The sequence below is a fragment of the Perognathus longimembris genome, chromosome 9 (genome assembly GCF_023159225.1).
Source record: "Perognathus longimembris pacificus isolate PPM17 chromosome 9, ASM2315922v1, whole genome shotgun sequence".
Lineage (NCBI taxonomy): Eukaryota > Metazoa > Chordata > Mammalia > Rodentia > Heteromyidae > Perognathus > Perognathus longimembris.
This window is the reverse complement of record NC_063169.1, coordinates 68477030-68496597: the sequence shown is the minus strand read 5'-3', so window position 1 is coordinate 68496597 and position 19568 is coordinate 68477030. Positions and strand designations below refer to the sequence as shown.

Below are 19568 nucleotides of genomic sequence, written 5' to 3'. Positions count from 1 at the left end.
AAAAAAAAAAGATTCTATTTATTTCTATTTTGCAAGGCCAGGGACAGAAACCAGGGCTCTGTCCCATAATGGCCTCCCTGCTGATTTTATACCCTTTCACTCAGGATTAACATACGTTCCATCAGTTCTTCGTGGGTCATATTCGGTCTTATTTTGTGCCCATACTGGGGCCTGCAGTAGCTCCAAATTGAAGCTTCGGGGTATAAATAAACTAGAATGAAAAAAAAATGAGCAGCCCTGCTTCTCGACTCTGTGGAAAGAGGAGCACGGGCCAGGCGGGCGAGCGCTGCAGTCCAGCGAGGTCACGGCACCCACACACTGTAGCCGGAGGACCCCAGGGGGGCCTGCCTGCCCTGTTCCTTCACCGCGGGATCATCAGAATAACTTCAGAGAGATTGAAAGATCAGCATCGAGGAGCAGATGCCTGACACTTAAAAGCTGGAACCCGTCTGACAATACGTACACCCTTGTGCCCCCCGGCTTAACGGTTATCATTAAGTCGGCGGTGGCCCACAGGTGCTAATTAGACCATTTGCGAAAGGGAGAAACGTATTGGATTGCGGGAGAGCATTCCGAGTCCCCAAGGCAAAGTGATTCTTGGAAATGGCATGTGGGCGAGTGGAAAGTAGGACTTGAGACATCTCCAGTGGGATTCTAGTGGTCTTCCTCGTCCTCTTCCTCCTCTTCCTCCTCCTCTTCTGACTGTGACACTTGAGCTCTGGGCTTAGGCACTGTCCCTGAGGTTTTGTGCTCAAGGCTAACGCTCTACGTCGTGAACCACAGGTCCACTCGCAGCTCCCCGTGGCTAGCTGAAGATAAGAATCTCACAGCCGTCCTGCCCGTGCTGGCCACGGACTCCTCACAGCGCTCACCTCTCAGCCTCCTGAGTAGCTGGGATTACAGGCGGGCGCCACCGGGTGCGTGGGGTCTCGCCTGGTTTGAGTCACTCTTTCCGTTTCTTTCCTCCTCTCTTCCGGCCCTCCCTCGCCGCGCAGAGGAATGCATGCACTGCAGCGGGGAGAACTACGAAGGCAAGATCTCCAAGACCGCGTCCGGACGCGAATGTCAGGCCTGGGACTCTCAGAGCCCTCACGCCCACGGCTACCTTCCTTCCAAGTAAGTCCCGGGCCCGTGGCCGGCGCCCCCTCCCCCCTCGCTGCGTGGCCGGGCGTCGGGAGGGGAAGGCGAATGGCGAGTGCTGGGGTCTCCTGACCAGGCTGCAAACGAAGGCGATGGGCGGCTGCTCACGGCATGGTCTAGGGTCCACACCTTGGGCTTCTGAGTGAGCCTAGCACTCAGCGGGCACCAACACTCGGGCACCGGCGCTCAGGGGCACGGCACGAAGAGGGCACTCGATGCTTGCTCACCCTCAAGGCCGCTTGTGCGCGAATGTGAATGCTCGTGGCGCTTGAGATCCTTCCTCCCCACCCAGATTTCCAAACAAGAACTTGAAGATGAATTACTGCCGGAACCCCGACGGGGAGCCTCGCCCGTGGTGTTTTACCACCGACCCCACCAAGCGCTGGGAACTCTGCGACATCCCCCGATGCGGTGAGTGTGGCCGGATGGGGACCGAGAGCCCCCCCTCCGCCCCCCCCACCCCCCCCCCCCCGCCCGCCCGGGGCGTGGAGTCAGGAAGGACGCACGGAGCCTGCAGAGAGGCAGACTAAAAACGCGAGCCACGCGCCGGCGGGCTAGGCGTGCTTTGTGCTGGACTGCTCTTGCCAAGCGGTTCCCTGGCCACTCTAGGTCCCCATCAGAGCATCCGTTTTGGTTCCGTGAGGGCACGGATTCGAGCCCAGAGCATCGTCTGTTTCTCCCGCCGTCAGAGCCCGCTGAGCAATCCTGTCTTGGGCCTGGTCCTCCCTGTGCCGAGGACAGCTTCGCGCACGCCCCCCCGGCTCCGTTACCGTGCACAGTGCTTTCCAGGGGGTGCTTTGTCTACGAGGGGTCACCCGTGGGCCTCTAGTGTTTCCGTGTCCAGCCTAGGGAGCTGTGGAAAGTAGTTCAGGAGTTGATGAGCTGGTGAGAAGCCACGTGGAGGACGCCATCTAATACGAGGTTCCTTCCCTGAGAATTTGCCCCAGGAGCCCGGGAGGGTAGCGGGCAGTGGGGAGGAGTCACGAGGCCCCGGAGGCTGGCTCCGCGCTCTGCTCTGGCGGAAGTCCATCACTTCCTTTGTGATCATCAGCTTCTCCTTTCTTCCCGTTTTCACTTTTCTCCTCAGGGATGTCTTGACTTTGGGCTGCCCCCTCTTTTCTTGCAGACATCCTTGACCTTTCCCTGGACTCTTTTCCTCAGTGGGTGGTTCTGGGGGTTCAGGGCCCCACGCAGCCACGTCTTCTGGGTGAAGGACACATTCTCCATCATGAAGCTTGGCTAGGGAGTTGAGGCGGGAGGGGGACACACAGGGGCCTCCCATTCACGACGAAAAAAAAAACATCACAGAAGGAATCCGCAGCTGCCCCCAGAGTCTGTTTTGGGGCGTGGGGGGGGCAGTTCCTGGTGACGTAATCTCGCAGACATGGAGTCTCCCAAACTTCTTCTGAAAACACTACACCAGTTTCAAACGCCAGAACTACCAACAGGAAAAGGCGCCTCCCGGAACCGCCATCTGGGAAAACTCTCCGTTGTAATCTAGTTATTGTTCCTTCTCCAGCAACACCCCCGCCTTCCGGCCCCACCTACCAGTGTCTGAAGGGGAGAGGGGAAAACTACCGCGGGAAGGTGGCGGTCACGGTGTCGGGGCACACGTGCCAGCGCTGGAGCGAGCAGAGCCCTCATGAGCACAACCGCACCCCCGAGAACTTCCCCTGCAAGTGCGTCTCCGTCCCCGGGTGGGGGGGGGGGGTGGCCCTCTCCAGGGCTGTGAACTGGGGAGCCCTGCAGATTTGTTGGGGTTGCTCTAGGGAGGAACCCAGGCTCACGGTACCCAGGGGTGCGAAACGGTTGAGTCCTATGCGAGAGAGGTGACGTACAGGAGCACTTCCTTTGGGAAGTGGGGTGTCCCCCTACCAGTAGCGCATTCTGGGGCCTTACTCCCAACCGACTGTCTCCAGAAACTTCTGAGTCGGGACCCCACAATAGGTGACCACCGGCCATTCCCCAGCTGAAGGAAGGCCGAGCAACATGCAACACAGCGCCCGCCCCGAGCCCCGAGCCCCGGTCCTGCGATGGCGGGGGGGGGGGGGGTGCCACCGTTCCCGGGCTCCTGAGCTCCGCGTAGCCCTCCTCCCGGCCCGGCCCTCCGGTAGCACGGCGGGGGAGCACGGCCTAGGCCCGCACCCCCACACCCCTGCCCCCGCCCGCCCTGTTTTGCAGGGGTTTGGATGAAAACTACTGTCGGAACCCCGACGGGGAGTCGTCTCCCTGGTGCTACACGACCAACAAGGAGGTGAGGTGGGAGCACTGCGCCATCCCCTCCTGCGAGGCCCTTCCCACCACCTCCGACCCTCCGGACACCTCGGGTAAGGGGGAGCGGAGGGGGGGAGGCCACGGGGAGCCCAGACGGGCAGCTTCCCCTCGCCACGCACTCTTGCTGGGGCTGCGTGGCGGCTGGGCACGGCCATCCGGTGCTTCGACGTGGCTCACACCGCTGCTGGGCCGACGTTCCCACGTCCGAGCGGTTGTGGGGGCTCCTGGGCACCCCCCCCCCCGCCCGTTCGCCTGTCTCCCCGCTCCCCGGGCCTCTCTCTACCCGTCCTTCCTCAGCCTGATCTCTTCTGCTTCCCCTTCAGCACCGCCCGAGCAAACCCCCGTGGTGCAGGAGTGTTACGAGGGCAACGGGCAGAGCTACCGCGGCACCTCGTCCACCACCATCACGGGGAAGAAGTGTCAGTCCTGGTGGTCGATGACTCCGCACCGGCACGCCAAGACCCCGGTGAACTTCCCAAACGCGTACGTCACTCATGCTGGGCGCGAGAAAGGCGCGAGCTGACTGGAACCATGGTTACGCGAGATACGCTTTAACCTAGCACCTTAGAACCAGCTTTTCTGCCCTCTGGGATGGGAGTCCCATTTTCTCAGGAGCCTTGTTTTCAGCACAGGGTTTGAGGGAAGACAGTCTGGCTCCAGGCTGGTTTTCCTTCCTGAGTGGTTTTGTGGAAGCAGGGCGGAGGGCGATGTACAGATGTGCCGACTTGATACTAATGAAAAGCTCAGGAGGACACAGGACCGAAAGGCTCAGGAGCTGCGCCATTTCCCACCCCATACTAGCGGTCAACACGCTCTTGGTCTTTGGACTTAACATCATCTCAGCCTTGAGGCACCAAAGGGAAATGTGCACCTGCCATCCATTGTGTCTTAGGACAAAACTCAGTATTTCTGTCTGGACCTTTACCTTCCTGGGCTCACTGGGTCTTAAGGGTAAACAATGCCGGGAGAGTAAAAGTACCAACATAAAGCAAAAACTAAAGTGGTGAAAATGATGTACGAGGAAGCCATGAATCAAGAGAAGGAGTGGCTTTGCCGCTATCAAGTAGATTTGGGGGACAAGAAGTAGCACCAAGGACATTGCATAAGGACAAAGGATTCATGCACAGAGACCTAACAATGCTGGTATTGTGTCCTAATAACAACAGTCTCACATAGATGAAGCAAGAACTAAGAAGGATTAAGATTGATTGAGTCCATGAGTCTAGCTAAACGTTTTCTCCTTACGTATATTTATAAATCTTCCCCTAACAAAATACAAAAGAACAATTAAAAAAAAATCAGAGAGGACACACACAGACATTTAAAAGTCAACTATCAATTTCCAAGGCTGTGCCTTGAATAGGTAGTCATCTAAGTGACACGCTTAGCATCCAGAAAAGGCTTTGTTGCCAGGTACCAGAGGCTCATCCCTGTCATCCTAGCTACTCTAGAAGCTGAGGCCTAGAAGATTGCAGTTCAAGGCCAGCCTAGGCAGAAAAGTCCTTGAGACTCCTTCTCCAAAATAATCAGCAAAGAGTAGAGCTGGAAGCGTAGCTTACGTGGTAGAGCAATAGCATAGCAAGCAAGCTAAGCAAGCCATGCAGTTGTGAGGTCCTGATTTCCACCTCGATACTGCAAAAATAGAAGTCTCTGCAAATATGGAAGGATTAAAATAACATAGTATGCTTTTACTGCTCTTGAATTAACTGCTTTTTCCATAAGTAGAAAATTTAGAAAATGCTCCAAATCCTTGCAAATTAACACATATCTAAATAATCTCTTCATCAAAGAAGAAATCACAAAGGAATTTTGAAATGGTTCAAGTAGAACAATAATAAAAAGCACAGCATATCAAAATTAGGTTGCTGCTGAAGTCTTAAGGTTTTTTTAAAAGATAAATTTATAATCAATAATTTAAGATCGCAGTTCTCAGAATGTGGTCTGAAAATCCGAAGAGTCCTGAGAACTCTCCAGGGACTTCATGTGGTTAAAACATTTTTCAGTTTTTTTTTTTTTGGCCAGTCCCGGGCCTTGGACTCAGGGCCTGAGCACTGTCCCTGGCTTCTTCCCGCTCAAGGCTAGCACTCTGCCACTTGAGCCACAGCGCCACTTCTGGCCGTTTTCTGTATATGTGGTGCTGGGGAATCGAACCTAGGGCCTCGTGTATCTGAGGCAGGCACTCTTGCCACTAGGCTATATCCCCAGCCCACATTTTTCAGTTTTGAAGAGAAGAAAAATTGCTCTCCGTCCACAGATTGGACAAATGGCCACCGTCCAGAGCACATATGCACTCTTGCCTCACTAATAAAGATGGCAACCAAATTTTAAAAACGGGCAAGAAATTCTGATAGATATTTGCTAGGGCAAGATTAGAAATGGCCACTAAACACCTGAAAAAAAATACTCAACATCTTTGCCATCAAAGAAAGAACAATTGTAGCTAACGACAAGCCAGCAGACAGCCCAGGAAAAAGGCAGGTAGCTGTAAGGAGCGTCAGGTGCAGAGAAAAGGCATACTGGCCTACCTGTGAAATAGCACAACCACTTCTGAAACCACCCCACGGGCTTCCACGGGCTTCTCCTAACATGAAATCTGCATGGGTCTAGTCTCCCAATCTGCAGCTCTGCTCCTGAATATTTAACTGACAATGATAATGAGCACGTAAGTCATCAGAGACATCCGCGAGAATAGTCAGAGCAGCTTTGTGACTAACAGCCCTCAATGAGCAACAACTAGGAATGCTAGCAACAGGAAAACGAGTCAGCTGTTTGTCATCTATTCAGACCACAAACATTTCAGCAATAAGAAGGAACAGAGCTCAAAACTACTGTAGAAAGGCAAGAACCCAGGTACAAAGCGCATAGTCTGTAGGAACCATTCACATGAAGTTCCGGAAGAGACCAAACTTCCTATGGTAAGAGAAACCTGTCGTGTTTCCCCGTGGGCAGCTGGCAGAGGCCGGGCGGCGGCACTGAGCTTCTAGGGTGCGGGAAATGGTCTACGTCACGCTAGGATCGTGGGCCACACAGATGTGTGTGTTCATCCAACACGCCGCACCCCACTTCACATCTGAGCCTTCCACCACCCAGAGTCCATTCCTTGGAGGGCAGGAGTGGGCACCTGCCTCAAGGCTGGGTGTTGGGGGCTGTCTGTCTGTCTGTCTGTCTCTGGGTCCTGTCTGAAGCACCCATAGACACAGTGTCCGGTTCCCATGGCTGGTTTGGTGGCGACTGAGTTGAAAGGAGAAGCCAGAGCTGAGGATCCTGGAGCCGTGGCCAGGAGGGTCTAGGACCCCCCTCCCCCAAGGGGGCCATGTCCTCCTGTGTCCCCCAGGTCCTCAGCGGCGATGTCCCTTCCTCGGTGTCCTCCTGAGCCCTCACGAGCCCCCAGAGGCCTCGTGCGCGGCCGGCCACGTCCCCTTCTCCCTGCCGGTGGCCGTGGCCCCGGTCCACCACACGGTCCCCGTGGAGGGTTCGAACCCCCCTTCCCTCCTGCGGTGACCGTGCCGTGCTGGCTTTGCAGCGGCCTGGCCATGAACTACTGCCGGAACCCGGACGCGGACAAGGGCCCCTGGTGCTACACCACGGACCCGAGCGTCAGGTGGGAGTACTGCAACCTGAAGCGCTGCGTGGACGCGGGGGGCAGCGCGGCGGCCACGGCCCCGGCCCCGGCGCCCAGCGCGCCCGCCACCTCCCAGCCAGGTGAGTCGGCGGCCGGGGGGGGAGGGGAGGCTCTCGCACGGGGAAGCTTCCAGGCCCAGGGCTTGCTGTGCCCTGCGCACGCCTGACAGCAGCCCCGGCGTGACACACCAAGTGTTTCTGGAACCTTCTGAGCAGTCGGCTGGTGTGGAGGACACGAGGCCGGGCTGGCACTGGGTGCAGCTCGGTGTCACTGGGCTGGTGCCGGGTCCCCCGGGGGGGGGGGGAAGGGCCGGCGTGTCACCCCGGCTTCCTGTCCTGCAGACTGCATGTTTGGAAACGGCAAAGGGTACCGGGGCACGAGGGCCACCACGGTGACCGGCACCCCCTGCCAGGCGTGGGCGGGCCAGGAGCCCCACAGACACAGCATCTTCACCCCGGAGAGCAACCCTCGCGCCGGCCTGGAGAGAAACGTGAGGCCCCTCCCCCGCCAAGCCACCTCCCAACGGGATTCTGCGGGTGTGGGGCTCGGGGGGGGGGGGCCACTCGGGGCTGCTCTGGGAAGTCAGGGGACCAGGAAGGGAAGGGACACGTGGAGAGATTTCAGAGGAACACAGCCCTGGAGCTTGACTCGAACTCAGGGCCACCTTGCTCTCCTTTAGCTTTTTTTCTCCTCAGGAACGATGTTCGACGACTTGAACCCCAACTTCACTTCTGGCTTTTGGGGGGTTGATTAAACCTAAGAGTCTGGCGGACTTCCCCGCCAGGGCTGGCTTCACACCTAGATCCTGGGAGCTCGGCTTCCCGGGCGGCTAGGATGGCGGCTAGGATGGCGGCCAGGATGGCGGCTAGGATGGCGGCTAGGATGGCAGGCGCGAGTCACGGGCACCTGGCTTGTCGCTCTCCGCTGACGGTCCACCCACGTTTCTTTTCTTGTGTGGGATTTCTAGTTTCTACTGTTCGTCCTCTAGGTTCCGGTGACCAAAGATGACCTTTAGAGCATTTTAATAGCATTTTAGTCTGATTTCTCTAGGTTAAACCCCCCCCCCAAAAAAAACACCTAAATCCAAACAAGACCCTGGCTAGACCATGAGGTGTCCCTGCCCCAAGCATTTCCAGGGGTGCAGCCTTGTGGGGAGGGGTCACCTTGGGGGGTGGAGGGAAGTCTGAGATGAAGATGAAGAGAAGGCAGAGCGTTTCCCCATGTTGGCTCCCCCTTCAAGACCACACTTGTGACACCAGCTGTGTGTGTGTGTGTGTGTGTGTGTGTGTGTGTGTGTGTTGGGGGCGGTCTCCTCACATTCTGAGCCCTTCTCCGGTGGGTGTTCTGCAGTTCTGTGCGTCTGACACGATGCACCAGGAGACAGGTCAGACCCCATAGCTCAGGGCTCTGTGTCACAGGACGGTCCCTCCCCCCCCCACCAGATGCCAACCGCAAGCGCTAGGTTGTGGCCTGCTGTGGTGCTGACGGCCCCTCAGGTTTGATCAGTGCTCCAGAGCTCTCCACAGGCCCCAGAGACACTTCCCTGACGGTCACGAGCTGACGATTGTCCTGAAGGACACGGTGGCCAGCAGGATGTGTGGCCCCAAGGACAAGGCACCCACACCGTCTCGGGGCGCAACCTCCCTCAGCATGCCCACCGCCCAGGGACCTTCTGAGCCCAGGCCCTCGGCTCTCTGTGGAGGCTTCGTTACATCAGCACGACTTAGCGCAACAGTGACTCGGGGTGATGAGCTCAGTCCATCTTCGGCCGCTCTCTCCCTCTCCTCCCGGAGGTCAGAAAGTGGGGCTGAGTTCTTATCTCAGAGTGGAAGCCGCTGAGGGGTCCCCCCGGAGTCACCTCTGTGTAACGAAAGAGGCCCGTGCCCCTCACGACATGGCAGAGGCCTTGTGGGAATCCCGAGTCTCAGGTCACCAATCAGGAAATTGAAAGACATGACCGCCACGAACCCAACAGGAAGGAAAATTGCAGAGGAGCAGGTGTGTGTAGAGCAGGAAACCTGTTCCCGGCTCTGCCCAGGGCGCATCCCAAAGCCTTCTTTCTTCTTTCCAGTACTGCCGAAACCCTGATGGCGATGTCAACGGCCCCTGGTGCTACACCACGAACCCACGGAAACTCTACGACTACTGTGACATCCCTCAGTGTGGTAGGCTGCTTTCTGCTTTGTAAGGAAGTCACTTTGCAAGTAAATGTGGAAAATACCTCCTTAATAAAGAGCTGGAGGGAGAGGGAAAGGAGGGGAGAAACGAGAGAGAGGGGAGAGGAGAGAGAGGAAAGAGGGAAAGACGAGGAAAGGAGGGAAGAGGAGAGGAATGGAGGGAAGAGGAAAGGAAGGGAGAGGAGAGAGAGACAGACAGACAGAGACAGACAGACACACACACACACACACACAGAGAGAGAGAGAGAGAGAGAGAGAGAGAGAGAGCAGCAACCAACCATAAACCCCAGATCCTAGAGGTCCTTGAGCTTTGTGCTTCCAGGGAGGAGATGGCCGTCCTCTCCTGACCTTCTTCCATCGTAGACATTTTGAACCTGTCCCACTACTGATCTTACTTGGAACAACTCTCCCTGCCCCACTTTCTGTAAGTCACACACACAAAGGGAAAACAGCCCGATTATCTTTCCACTGTATGGCAACTTTCTATGCTTTAGATGATGATGATGATGATGATGATGATGATGATGATGATGATGATGCTGATGATATAGGACATAGGTGGTGAGGGTATTATATCAGGTTGGAATACTAATTACAAATAACCACACGTCAGAAAAGATGTTATGCCAAACTATACCAGCGTGCTTTGACACCCCGAGAACAGTAAAAGACATTTTACATTCCCTCCCAGGGAGAGGGTTCTGGAACTTTTGAAACGTAGAGAAAAGATTTCAAAATTCCTTATGGTTCCGGGCTGGGCGATGCCTTTGTTCCATTTCCTGGCCAGGCGGCCAAGGGTTTATCGTGGATGATACGGCAGGACTGCTGTCTCGGACTCAAATGTGACTTTCTCCTTCCGCACTGTGTCCCAGTGTCTACTTCTGATTGTGGGAAGCCACGCGTGGAGCCGAAGAAATGTCCTGGGAGGGTTGTAGGTGGGTGTGTGGCCAACCCCCATTCCTGGCCCTGGCAAATCAGCCTCAGAACAAGGTAAGAACATGTGCATTGGCTATGGCCAAAGGCAGACTAAACAGCAGCCACCTCAAACATGCTCTGGGCCGCCACCCTCACAATCTGTGGGTGCAGTGGCCAACATGAAGGCTCCGAGATCACTGGGAGGATAGCGGAGGTGCCTCGCAGGTTCATTGCAAAACGATAAGCCAGTGTCACACTTCTGAGTGAGACACTTAGGGGTGGAGAGGCCGTAGCAACGACGCAACCGACTCCGACGTATCAGAGACATGCCATGCCCGCTCGGATGAATCCATGATTCAGTACAGAGGCCGCTCACTCCTCTGCGAACACCTGAACACACGAGGGTTTATGCTCACCATCATTTGAGAGTCATCCTTCTGGTCTTAGGGAACCTGGACCGTGCGGGCTGTCTTGGCGGTGGAATATGCCTATAAGTTCAGTTCCCTAGACACGTCTTACAAAGCACATAGATGCAACAGGCTCAGGACTGGTGGCTTTGCTGGCTCACCTCACCTCCACGCCAGGCTAAGAGGGGCGACGTGGCTCTCTGGGCCCTGCCTGCCCTCCCTGGGGCTGGGGGAGCTAAGCAGAGATTCCCGCTGCACTCCGCCGCTGAGTATAGTAATGACGGGCTCCACGGAGCTCTATCTGCCACACAGTTCAAACCCATGCTGCCAAGAACTGCAGCGGTCCACTCCCGGCTCCTGTCCTCTCCTCTCCTTTTCATGCTTTAGAGGATGATGATGATGATGATATAGTGTGGTGAGCATATTATATCAAGTTGCAGTCATAATTACAGATAGCCTCCTCTCTTCTCTCTTTCTCCATCTCTCCCTTCCTTCCTTCCTTCCTTCCTTCCTCCTTCCTTCCTTCCTTCCTCCTTCCTTCCTTCCTTCCTCCTTCTTCCCTCCCTCCCTCCCTCCCTCCCTCCCTCCCTCCCTTCCTCCCTCCCTCCCTCCCTTCCTCTTTCCTTTTCTCTATCTTTACTTCTTTCTTGCTTGCTGGCTGGCTGGCTTTTGTCGCATGCCTGGAATCACCACACTCTGGCTCTGAGTCCCCCCCCCCCCCCCACCCGTTATCCTGAGCTGCTGCTAGCCAGGCTGTTTTCTGTGGAACAGGCCTAGGCCTTCCGTGGAGCAGGCCCCTGTGGACCCCTGCTGTTTCCAGCGACATCTGGCTCTCTGCACGATGATTCACTGGCTTAGATCTCATCAATACAAAATGCAGGAGAACCCGAGGGAAGGCCTGGCTGGTGGCTTCCGTTGGAATCTACGGCAAATGGGTCAAAGCCATGGATGGAGGGCTTTATCTCTGTGGCCAGACTGCCTGAGCTCCGCCCGGCCATCTTTAAGGGTGGTGTGGAGAGACCTTTGCCCCCCCCCCCCCCGCCCGTCCACATTGCAGGAATTTAGTGTTCCTGCTGTCCTGTGGATTGCCTTCGAGAAATAGACACATTGTCAAAATCAAGTAAACTGTCTTCCTGACATTTTGTACAATGGAACATAATGGACAGTCCGATTTGAACTAAAATCCTGACTCTTGTTCCCCTAGACTTGGACAGCACTTCTGTGGAGGGACCTTAATAGCCCCAGAGTGGGTGCTGACCGCGGCCCACTGCTTGGAGAAGTATGTTCCTGGGCAACTGACATGCGCCCTTGTCCTAGAGATTCCCTCCCTCCCTCCCTTCCTCCCCTTCCTCCCTCCTTCCCTCTCTCCAGACCCCGTCCAGTTGACTTTGTGGCCTGGACAAGCCATTTTCTTGGACAAGCCATTGTCTCTGTCCCCTCCCTTCAAAGCAGTTCAAGAACATTCCTTAGCCTCCGTGTCTAGACTCATAATGAATGGCTTCTCGCCACTCAGAAGTCACTGCTTCCGGGGGCTGTGGGTCTTCGCGGAGGAAGGGGTGGGACTGTATGTCGCCCCTGATGTCGCGGTCTTTTCTAGGTCCTCCTGGCCTTCTTCCTACAAGGTCGTCCTGGGCGCACACAGGGAAGTGAATTTGGAACCCGATGTTCAGCAAATCGAAGTGGCCCAGCTGTTCCGGGAGCCTTCGCGGGCGGACATCGCCCTGTTGAAGCTGAGCAGGTACCCCCAACTCCCCTGTGGCTACGCCCTGCGCTCAGGGAAGCCATTTGCCCTTGCCTGGGTTTTAGGAGCCATAACCATGGTGTGGCGATGGGCAGCTGCTGGCTAGGATAGACATGGAGCTAGGTCGTAGCAAACCACACCAGATTCACCAGAACACCAGGACGCAGCCCCAGGCCACCCTCCCGCCAGCTGGGGTCCTGAGAAAGGCACCGGGACTTGGTAGAGAAAGCGTGAGTAGGAACGTGAGGTGTCCCGTGGCTTCCCAGTTCACGCAGTGCCCCTAAGTGGCATTCACAAGGTGGGCAAATGGCTCAGCTGGCCCACGATGCCAAACCTCCTCAACACAATACATTTGTGAGAATTGAACGAGATCATGCATCTCAGAGCCCTTGAAGTTCCCATAATGCCTGGCGCCGGAGGAGGCTCGTATCTAAGGATCGCAGTTCAAAACCAGCCCAGGCAGGAAAGTCTGGGAGACTCTTACTTCCCATTAGCTACCAAAAAGCTAGAAGTGGAACTGTGGCTCAAGTGATAGAGCACCAGCCTTGCACACACAAAGCTCTGGAGGACAGCGCCCTGGCCCTGAGTTCAAGCCCCAGGAGGACAAAAAAATACTTTCTTTACAAAAAGCGTGCCATTGTCCAGAAAGAAATGTACTCATTACCTGACCTATGAAGCGGTAACTCCTGCGTACAACACCTTAATAACAACGATAACAACAAAAGTGCATTTAAAAACAGAGCATGAGCGAGAAATCCCACCGCGTAAGAAAGCGAAACAAAACACGCACGGACAATTCGCAAGCGTAAATTCTGTCCTTATGGTCTCCCGTGGTTTTGTTTTTTTCCTGCTGAAAGGGAATTCTGCCATGCTGACACGGGGATAGATTTGCTCCTACCACGGGGTTAGCGATGTTTCCAAACAGTAGGCACAACCCACCGCAGACAGCTACGTTAGGAAGGCTCGAATGGGACAGGCATCGAGCATGCGCGCAGGGTTCCGGGGAGGGTGTGACCAGGACCCCATGCGGGCTGTGCGGAACCCGGCCTGGGAGCTGAATGCTGCTCACCTGGGTCCCCCCCACCCCAACACACACACACAGGGCAGCTTTTCTTCTCTGAAAATGGAGCCATGAAGGGGCCTTACCCAGAGAAGCAGCCCATGCCCCCCCTATGGCTCCCATGTCCTCCCACGTATGCCAGAAAGCGTGTAAACACGAGGCTCCTTCCCACAGGGGCCAGCAAGCGTGTAAACACAAGGCCTCCTTCCCTGTGGTCTTGGGGTGCCGTCAGAGCGAGGGGATGTCTTGAACAAGTCCTTTAGTGAACTTGGGGCCCTCTGATGGGCAGGTGCGGTGAGCGCACATTAGACTTTGCCAGCAAACCACGCAGACATCCAGGTGCAAAGAGCAAAGGAAAGGTTTACCGCCAGCCGAGGGGCCGGCAGGACCCCTGCTCCCCAGGGAGAGGGGAGAAGCCGTGCCGGCTGCCGTCGGGGTGACCTGTCTAACCTGGGAGGCTGAGGAGGCGGGGACCTTGGTGTCGACGTGCGGACCGGGGGCTTCATCATGGCGGCTAGGATTCATGCAGCTGCCCAGGCCTGCCGTCACTCAAAGGGGGTCTTGCTGCCCCCCGGGAGAGGCAGCTCAAGGAAGGAGGGGGGTGGAGGCTGATTCTCTACTGCCCCCCTCACCCAGTGGGCCTAGAGCTGCCCAGGAGAGGAGCGTGCCGAGCTGTGGGGGAGGAGGCGACTGGGCTCACGGGTGTGCCTTGAGATTTCAAGAAGGCACCTTACACCCCCCAATGGCCCCAAAGGGGTACACGAAGGCACTTCATAGCCGGTGAGGAAACCTAGCCCTAACCCGGTGGAGGCCGAGTCCACGCTGGCGCCTCCGGAAAAGCAGGGGGGCCGAGGCTGGTGACCATGGCCGCTTGATCAGAGGAGGGCAGTGCCTGGCTTCCAACTCCCGCCCTCCCCCTCCCACCCCACTGCCTCCCTGCCCACGCCGAGCCCCCCTACCTGCCCACGCCAAGCCCCCCCCCACCTGCCCACACCGAGCCCCCCCTCCTGCCCACGCCGAGCCCCCTCACCTGCCCACGCCGAGCCCCCCCTCACCTGCCCATGCCAAGCCCCCCCCCCACCTGCCCACACCGAGCTGCTAAAGCAGAGTCCAATCAGCAAGCACTGTTGAGTCCTACAGATTCTCACCACCGAGGCCCGGTGACACACACACACACACACACACACACACACACACACACACACACGCACACACGTGCTGTTCAAGGAGGCCCTCACGTTCGTTTAGCTCGTGGGAAACCGAAGGTCCATGCAGGCGAAGCGTTCCTTGCCACGTTGTTCCCTCAGGGAAGCAGGCACACCCCAGGTGGGAGGCGGGGGTGGGGGGCTCTGCAGACGGAGGTCCTCGTCCTTGGATGAAGGACACAGGCCCCCCCCCCAGCCGGAGATGCAAGGCTAACGGTTGCTGTTTTGCTCCCAGACCTGCCGACATCACGGACAAAGTCATCCCCGTGTGTCTGCCACCCCCGAATTACGTCGTGGCCGACCGGACGGTGTGCTACATCACAGGCTGGGGAGAAACCCAAGGTGAGGCGAACCCCAGGGCCCTCGTGACCGACTGGCCCGGACGGATGGTCTGGGTGACGATCCAGAGTGTGAGGAAAGGGCGCCCCAAGTCTTGTCTGGGGTCCCCCCTCACCCCGTCCTGGCTTTGCCTGGCACCTGCCCGTGTCTCCGTGATCAGACATGAAGGCACATGGTGGGGGAGGGGGGAGAACTGTTCCCGAACCCTCTTCACCTGTAGGGGCAACGCCGAGCCTGCTGCCCCAGGTGAGAGGATTTTGATAGCAAAAGTCGATCGTTTTTTCATGTGCAACCATAACAGCGGATTTGACACTGGCGTTCAGTGTGTAACACACCACCAGCCGGGGAGAAGGGGTCCCAGGGCTCCCGATTGCAGACCTGCTTCCCTAGCCTGGGTTCACGCGGGGGGTCCCTTTCTCTTCGTGTCCCTTCTTCTGATCCCAGTCGGTCCCGGCAGGCCCGGGCCCCCTGGCTGGGAGAATGCTAAGGAGGACTCGGGACCTCTGGCCTCCCTCTCGGAAAAGTCGGAGAGGGAACGGGCTCAACCCTGAGCTGGAAAGAATCCACAGTCAGAGGAAGGCTTGGTGGCTTAAAGAGCAAGCAAGAAAGCAAACACACACACACAAACCAACAAACTAACGCTAGGTACTACTGGTCTAGATCACTTCAACGTTGGCTTCTTCCTCCCTTCTGGGTCTGTGACACAGAGAGCGAGGGAGGGACACTGAGTCTCCCGGGCGCGCTGTTCTGGGGCTTTGCATTTAAAAGCTCAGAATGAGTCCTGTGAGCTGGGTGTGACTGTTCCCATGGACAGACGAGGAAGCCGAGGCCGGAGAAGGGGGAGGTTTGGCAGAAACTGCCCTAGCTCCACTCCCCAGACGTAAGCCCTTTGCAAAGTCTCAGTGAGGGTTCCCTAGACGGCACACAGGGCTCTGTGCTGGGGGGGGGAGGGGGAGGGGAAAGCAGTAGAGGGAAGTGAATGAAGCAGGCGTGTGCCCCGCACTCCGTGAATGGCCACGCGTACGAAAGAGGTGGGATGTGGTCGCAGTCAGTACCACTCTGTCTTGCAAGTGGCAGGAAATCCAACTTAAACCGGACTCGACAAAACTCCGAGAAAGAGGACGGGTGGAATTCACAGTGAACGGAGGCGTCCGCTCGGCCTCCGGCGGGCCCGGGCCTGGGCGCCGTCCAGTGGGGTCTGGGGATGGACTGAGTTCTACTTCTCCCACCTTCCGTGTGAAACGAGGCCGTCACTTGGCCTCTTCGAGGGTTCCTCCCTCCGCCTCCTCATACGGCCATTGTAAGAACTAACACGGACCGTCGCGCCGTCACTGTTAATTACCACCATCACCACCGCCATCATCCACGTCAACACCGCCACTGACGCTGTCACCGCCACCGCCACCGCCACCCTCACCGTCACGATGGTCACCGCCACCCCCGTTACCACCACCCCCACGATCAGCATCTGCAGCACCTGCCCACACCACCGCCTGCCGCGCAGCCGGTGTGCGCCTGGGTCTGACGGAACCCCCCGGGGGACCCCAAGGTCCACCCCCTTGCACTTCTGACCACTGGCCTGCACTCCACCACCTGTCACTCCCAGACCTGCCCCACCCCCACCGCGATCGCCGCCTGGGCTTAGGGGAATCCCCTCCGCGACTTCACGAGCCCGGCCGCTCGCGTGTCCTCCCGCCTGTCCTATCCGCGTGTCCCGTGTCGTTCGCCACCCGCGGTCCAGTCAGGCAAGGCGCTCAGCCGCTCGAGCACCTCCAGCTTGTCCCCCCTCTCGCCTTGGTGGCTTCAGATTTCCCCTGACTGTCATGTTCAAATGTGAACGGGGGGGGGGGGGGAGGGAGATCCTCCATGCAGCTGGCGGGGGGGCGGTGCTTCCAGGGCTCTGGCTGCAGCTGGGCGCTCCGAGCCGCCCCCCCCTCCGGCGCAGCTCCACCCCCTGGCCTCCAGAAGCGCTTGTTTCTCTGTGCTGGTCACAAGGGGGCAGCACCCGCACACACACCACGTCCGCGTCCCGCCCCCCCAGCTGTGGAGTTCTCACCAGCGTGCTCAGCGGGCACACGCAGGGGCACCTCACTCCCCTCCCCACTGTCTCCCGCCGCCCCCCGCAGGGGGCTCCCCGCTGGCCCAGCGCCGGCAGCCAGGCCCCGCCTCCTCCCGGCTCTGCCCCGCAGGACAGACAGGACAGGACAGGACAGGACGAAGCCCGGCTTTGGACAGAGCGTTCACACAAGCCTCGCGCGGACCCCTGTGAGCGCCAGACGGAGCGCAGGTTTTCTAGACGATCACCCACGTCCAGCCCAAGCCCCGGGAAGGAGACCCCAGACGATCACCCGCGTCTACCCCTAGCCCCGGGAGGGGTTACTGGGCTTTGCCTCGGCTGTCCTATGCGACGTAGAAAAAAAACTCCACGTCTTACAAAAGTGGAGGAAACGCGGATGATCTGCAGAACCCCTGGGCTGTCTTGGCCTGGGTGTCCATCAGGAAAACCAGCATTTACCCCAGCCATTCTACAGAGGCCCCATTTCAATCCTGCAGCGCAGAGACCCCCTCCCCCGTGTGAAGATTCACAACCAGCAGAACACAATTCTGCAAAGGTCAACGCAATGTTGATTAGGGGATGGATCTGGATACTATCCACCTGTGACACTCGCTAATAGTTTAAAAGTTATTTTAACAACTGTATGTTATGGATGGTCACCATGGTATGGTGATAATTTTCTAGAGCATTTTATACCACCATAGCCTTTTAGGCAATAATTTGGCAATGGCTTTTGAGGAGCCATGAATACATCTAGATGATTCCTGGGAACTCTACAGAGTGAGGATAATCTGCACGGCAGAACATGAAGATGTGAGAAGCAGCCTCGGTTTTCTTAATTAAGGGTCTGCTTCACAGGACTGGGGTGAGGATTGAAGGAGATGTGCCACATTATGAACTTAGGCCTGAAAAGGTTAACGCTCAGTGAATGATAGCTATCTTCACTTTTTATTGCACTAATATACACAGAACACAAAATTCACTCTCTTAACCAATTTTGAAGGGTACATTAGAGAGGAACTTATTACAGCCACAATGCCAGGCACCTGACCACCAAGCTTCCAGGACATTTTTTCACTCTTAGAGGAAACATCAGAACCATTATATAGCTATGCACCATCAAAATATTATGAAAATTGCAGTATTAAATTTAAAAGTCCTTATGCTTAATAGTGAAGGGGAAGGCAAGATGTCGAATCATGGGCTTTTCTATAGCCGGAAAAGGGATATGCACAAATAGTAGCAAGGGGATTTCTCAAACTCTCTTCACATACTGAATTGATTTTTTTTTTAATAGACCTTGAAAGAAAAGTTAAAGTAAGCAAACAACAATTCCTCAAACTATCCAGTAGTCTCCTAATGTCTTCTGTAAAATGAAAAAGTGCCAGCAGCTCCTTGTGTTATCCAACCACAGGCACAAAGAAGACCTTCCACTCTGTTCTCTTGTTCTGGAAGTTTCCTCAGGACCCTCTGTTGGCTTCAGTGACCATTTCTTTACTCTTTCAACATAGGGACGTTTGGCGCCGGCCTTCTGAAGGAGGCCCAGCTCCCTGTGATTGAGAACAAGGTGTGCAACCGCTACGAATACCTGAATGGGAGAGTCAAGTCCACGGAACTCTGTGCTGGACTTTTGACTGGTGGCGCTGACAGCTGTCAGGTAAGGAAAGACTAAGGAAGACCCACAGTGGTTTGAGGTTGGCCTGTCTCGGCCCCAAGTGGGGAAATCAGGAGGCTTTGCCAACCTAAGGCCCCACATCACTGTTGGGAAACTCAGTGATCTGCCCTGAATGCCTAAGGAGACGATCAAAGGTGAATCTCCAGGCCTTCCTTTCCAGTCAGGCAGTCCGGAAGGGGTGGGCGTACCAGCTAGGAAAGGGATGGAGAATCCAGGATGGAGAATTCAGGGTGGAAAACAGCTGTACTTCTCTACAACTATTCTCGGGCCTGAAAGGAACCCCAGCAGGAACAGACGAGGACAGTATTTACAAGGGATTGTTTCCCAGAGAAAAGGAAATTTGTGGTTTCTCGGCATCTATTCTGCTAAGAACTTGAACCGTTAATGTTCAAGCGATATGTGTGTAAGATCCTTTCCAGTTTCAAGGACTGGGAAAACTTACACATGGTTCACAGAGAATCTGGAATTCCATAATCAAAGGGGGTTCCCCCAATTCTCATAAAGACCCTTCTCCTTCCTTTTCCAGGGTGACAGCGGAGGGCCACTGGTTTGCTTTGAGAAGGACAAATACGTTTTACAAGGAGTCACTTCCTGGGGTCTTGGCTGTGCGCGCCCCAATAAGCCTGGGGTCTACGTTCGTGTTTCAAGGTTTGTTACTTGGATTGAGGAAATCATGAAGAATAACTAGCCGGAGGGAAGCATAAACTTACCTCACGTGCTGGAACTTGGGTAGGGAGTTCAGAATGGTCACAGATAATCGACAGTAATCAAACGAAGACCCTGTACTTAGCCACCACGTGCTGCAAGCCCCCAACATTTTTATTTTTTGTATTATTGTGAATAAATTTTTTTTCCTGTCCATAAACTGCTGGATTCTGGAATAGCAACGCAAAATAACCAGGATGCTTGTTGAAAATAAACTGTGTTCTTACATTCATTTCATTTCAGTTATTTTTT

General features: G+C 56.1%; 1 protein-coding gene across 1 annotated transcript in view; it reads left to right on the top strand.

Annotated features, from left to right (window-relative positions):
- Plg (plasminogen) overlaps positions 1 to 19546 on the top strand; it is a 30617-nt gene extending 11071 nt beyond the window's left edge. Inside the window, exons 6-19 of the mRNA XM_048354400.1 lie at positions 996 to 1116; positions 1433 to 1551; positions 2660 to 2819; positions 3322 to 3467; positions 3738 to 3897; positions 6938 to 7116; positions 7378 to 7526; positions 9108 to 9201; positions 10086 to 10203; positions 11740 to 11814; positions 12133 to 12273; positions 14777 to 14883; positions 18448 to 18593; positions 19138 to 19546. Coding sequence (XP_048210357.1) covers positions 996 to 1116; positions 1433 to 1551; positions 2660 to 2819; positions 3322 to 3467; positions 3738 to 3897; positions 6938 to 7116; positions 7378 to 7526; positions 9108 to 9201; positions 10086 to 10203; positions 11740 to 11814; positions 12133 to 12273; positions 14777 to 14883; positions 18448 to 18593; positions 19138 to 19299 — 1877 coding nt within the window. The 3' untranslated portion in view covers positions 19300 to 19546. The remainder of the gene's footprint in view (positions 1 to 995; positions 1117 to 1432; positions 1552 to 2659; positions 2820 to 3321; positions 3468 to 3737; positions 3898 to 6937; positions 7117 to 7377; positions 7527 to 9107; positions 9202 to 10085; positions 10204 to 11739; positions 11815 to 12132; positions 12274 to 14776; positions 14884 to 18447; positions 18594 to 19137) is intronic.
- The last annotated feature ends 22 nt before the right edge of the window (positions 19547 to 19568 follow it).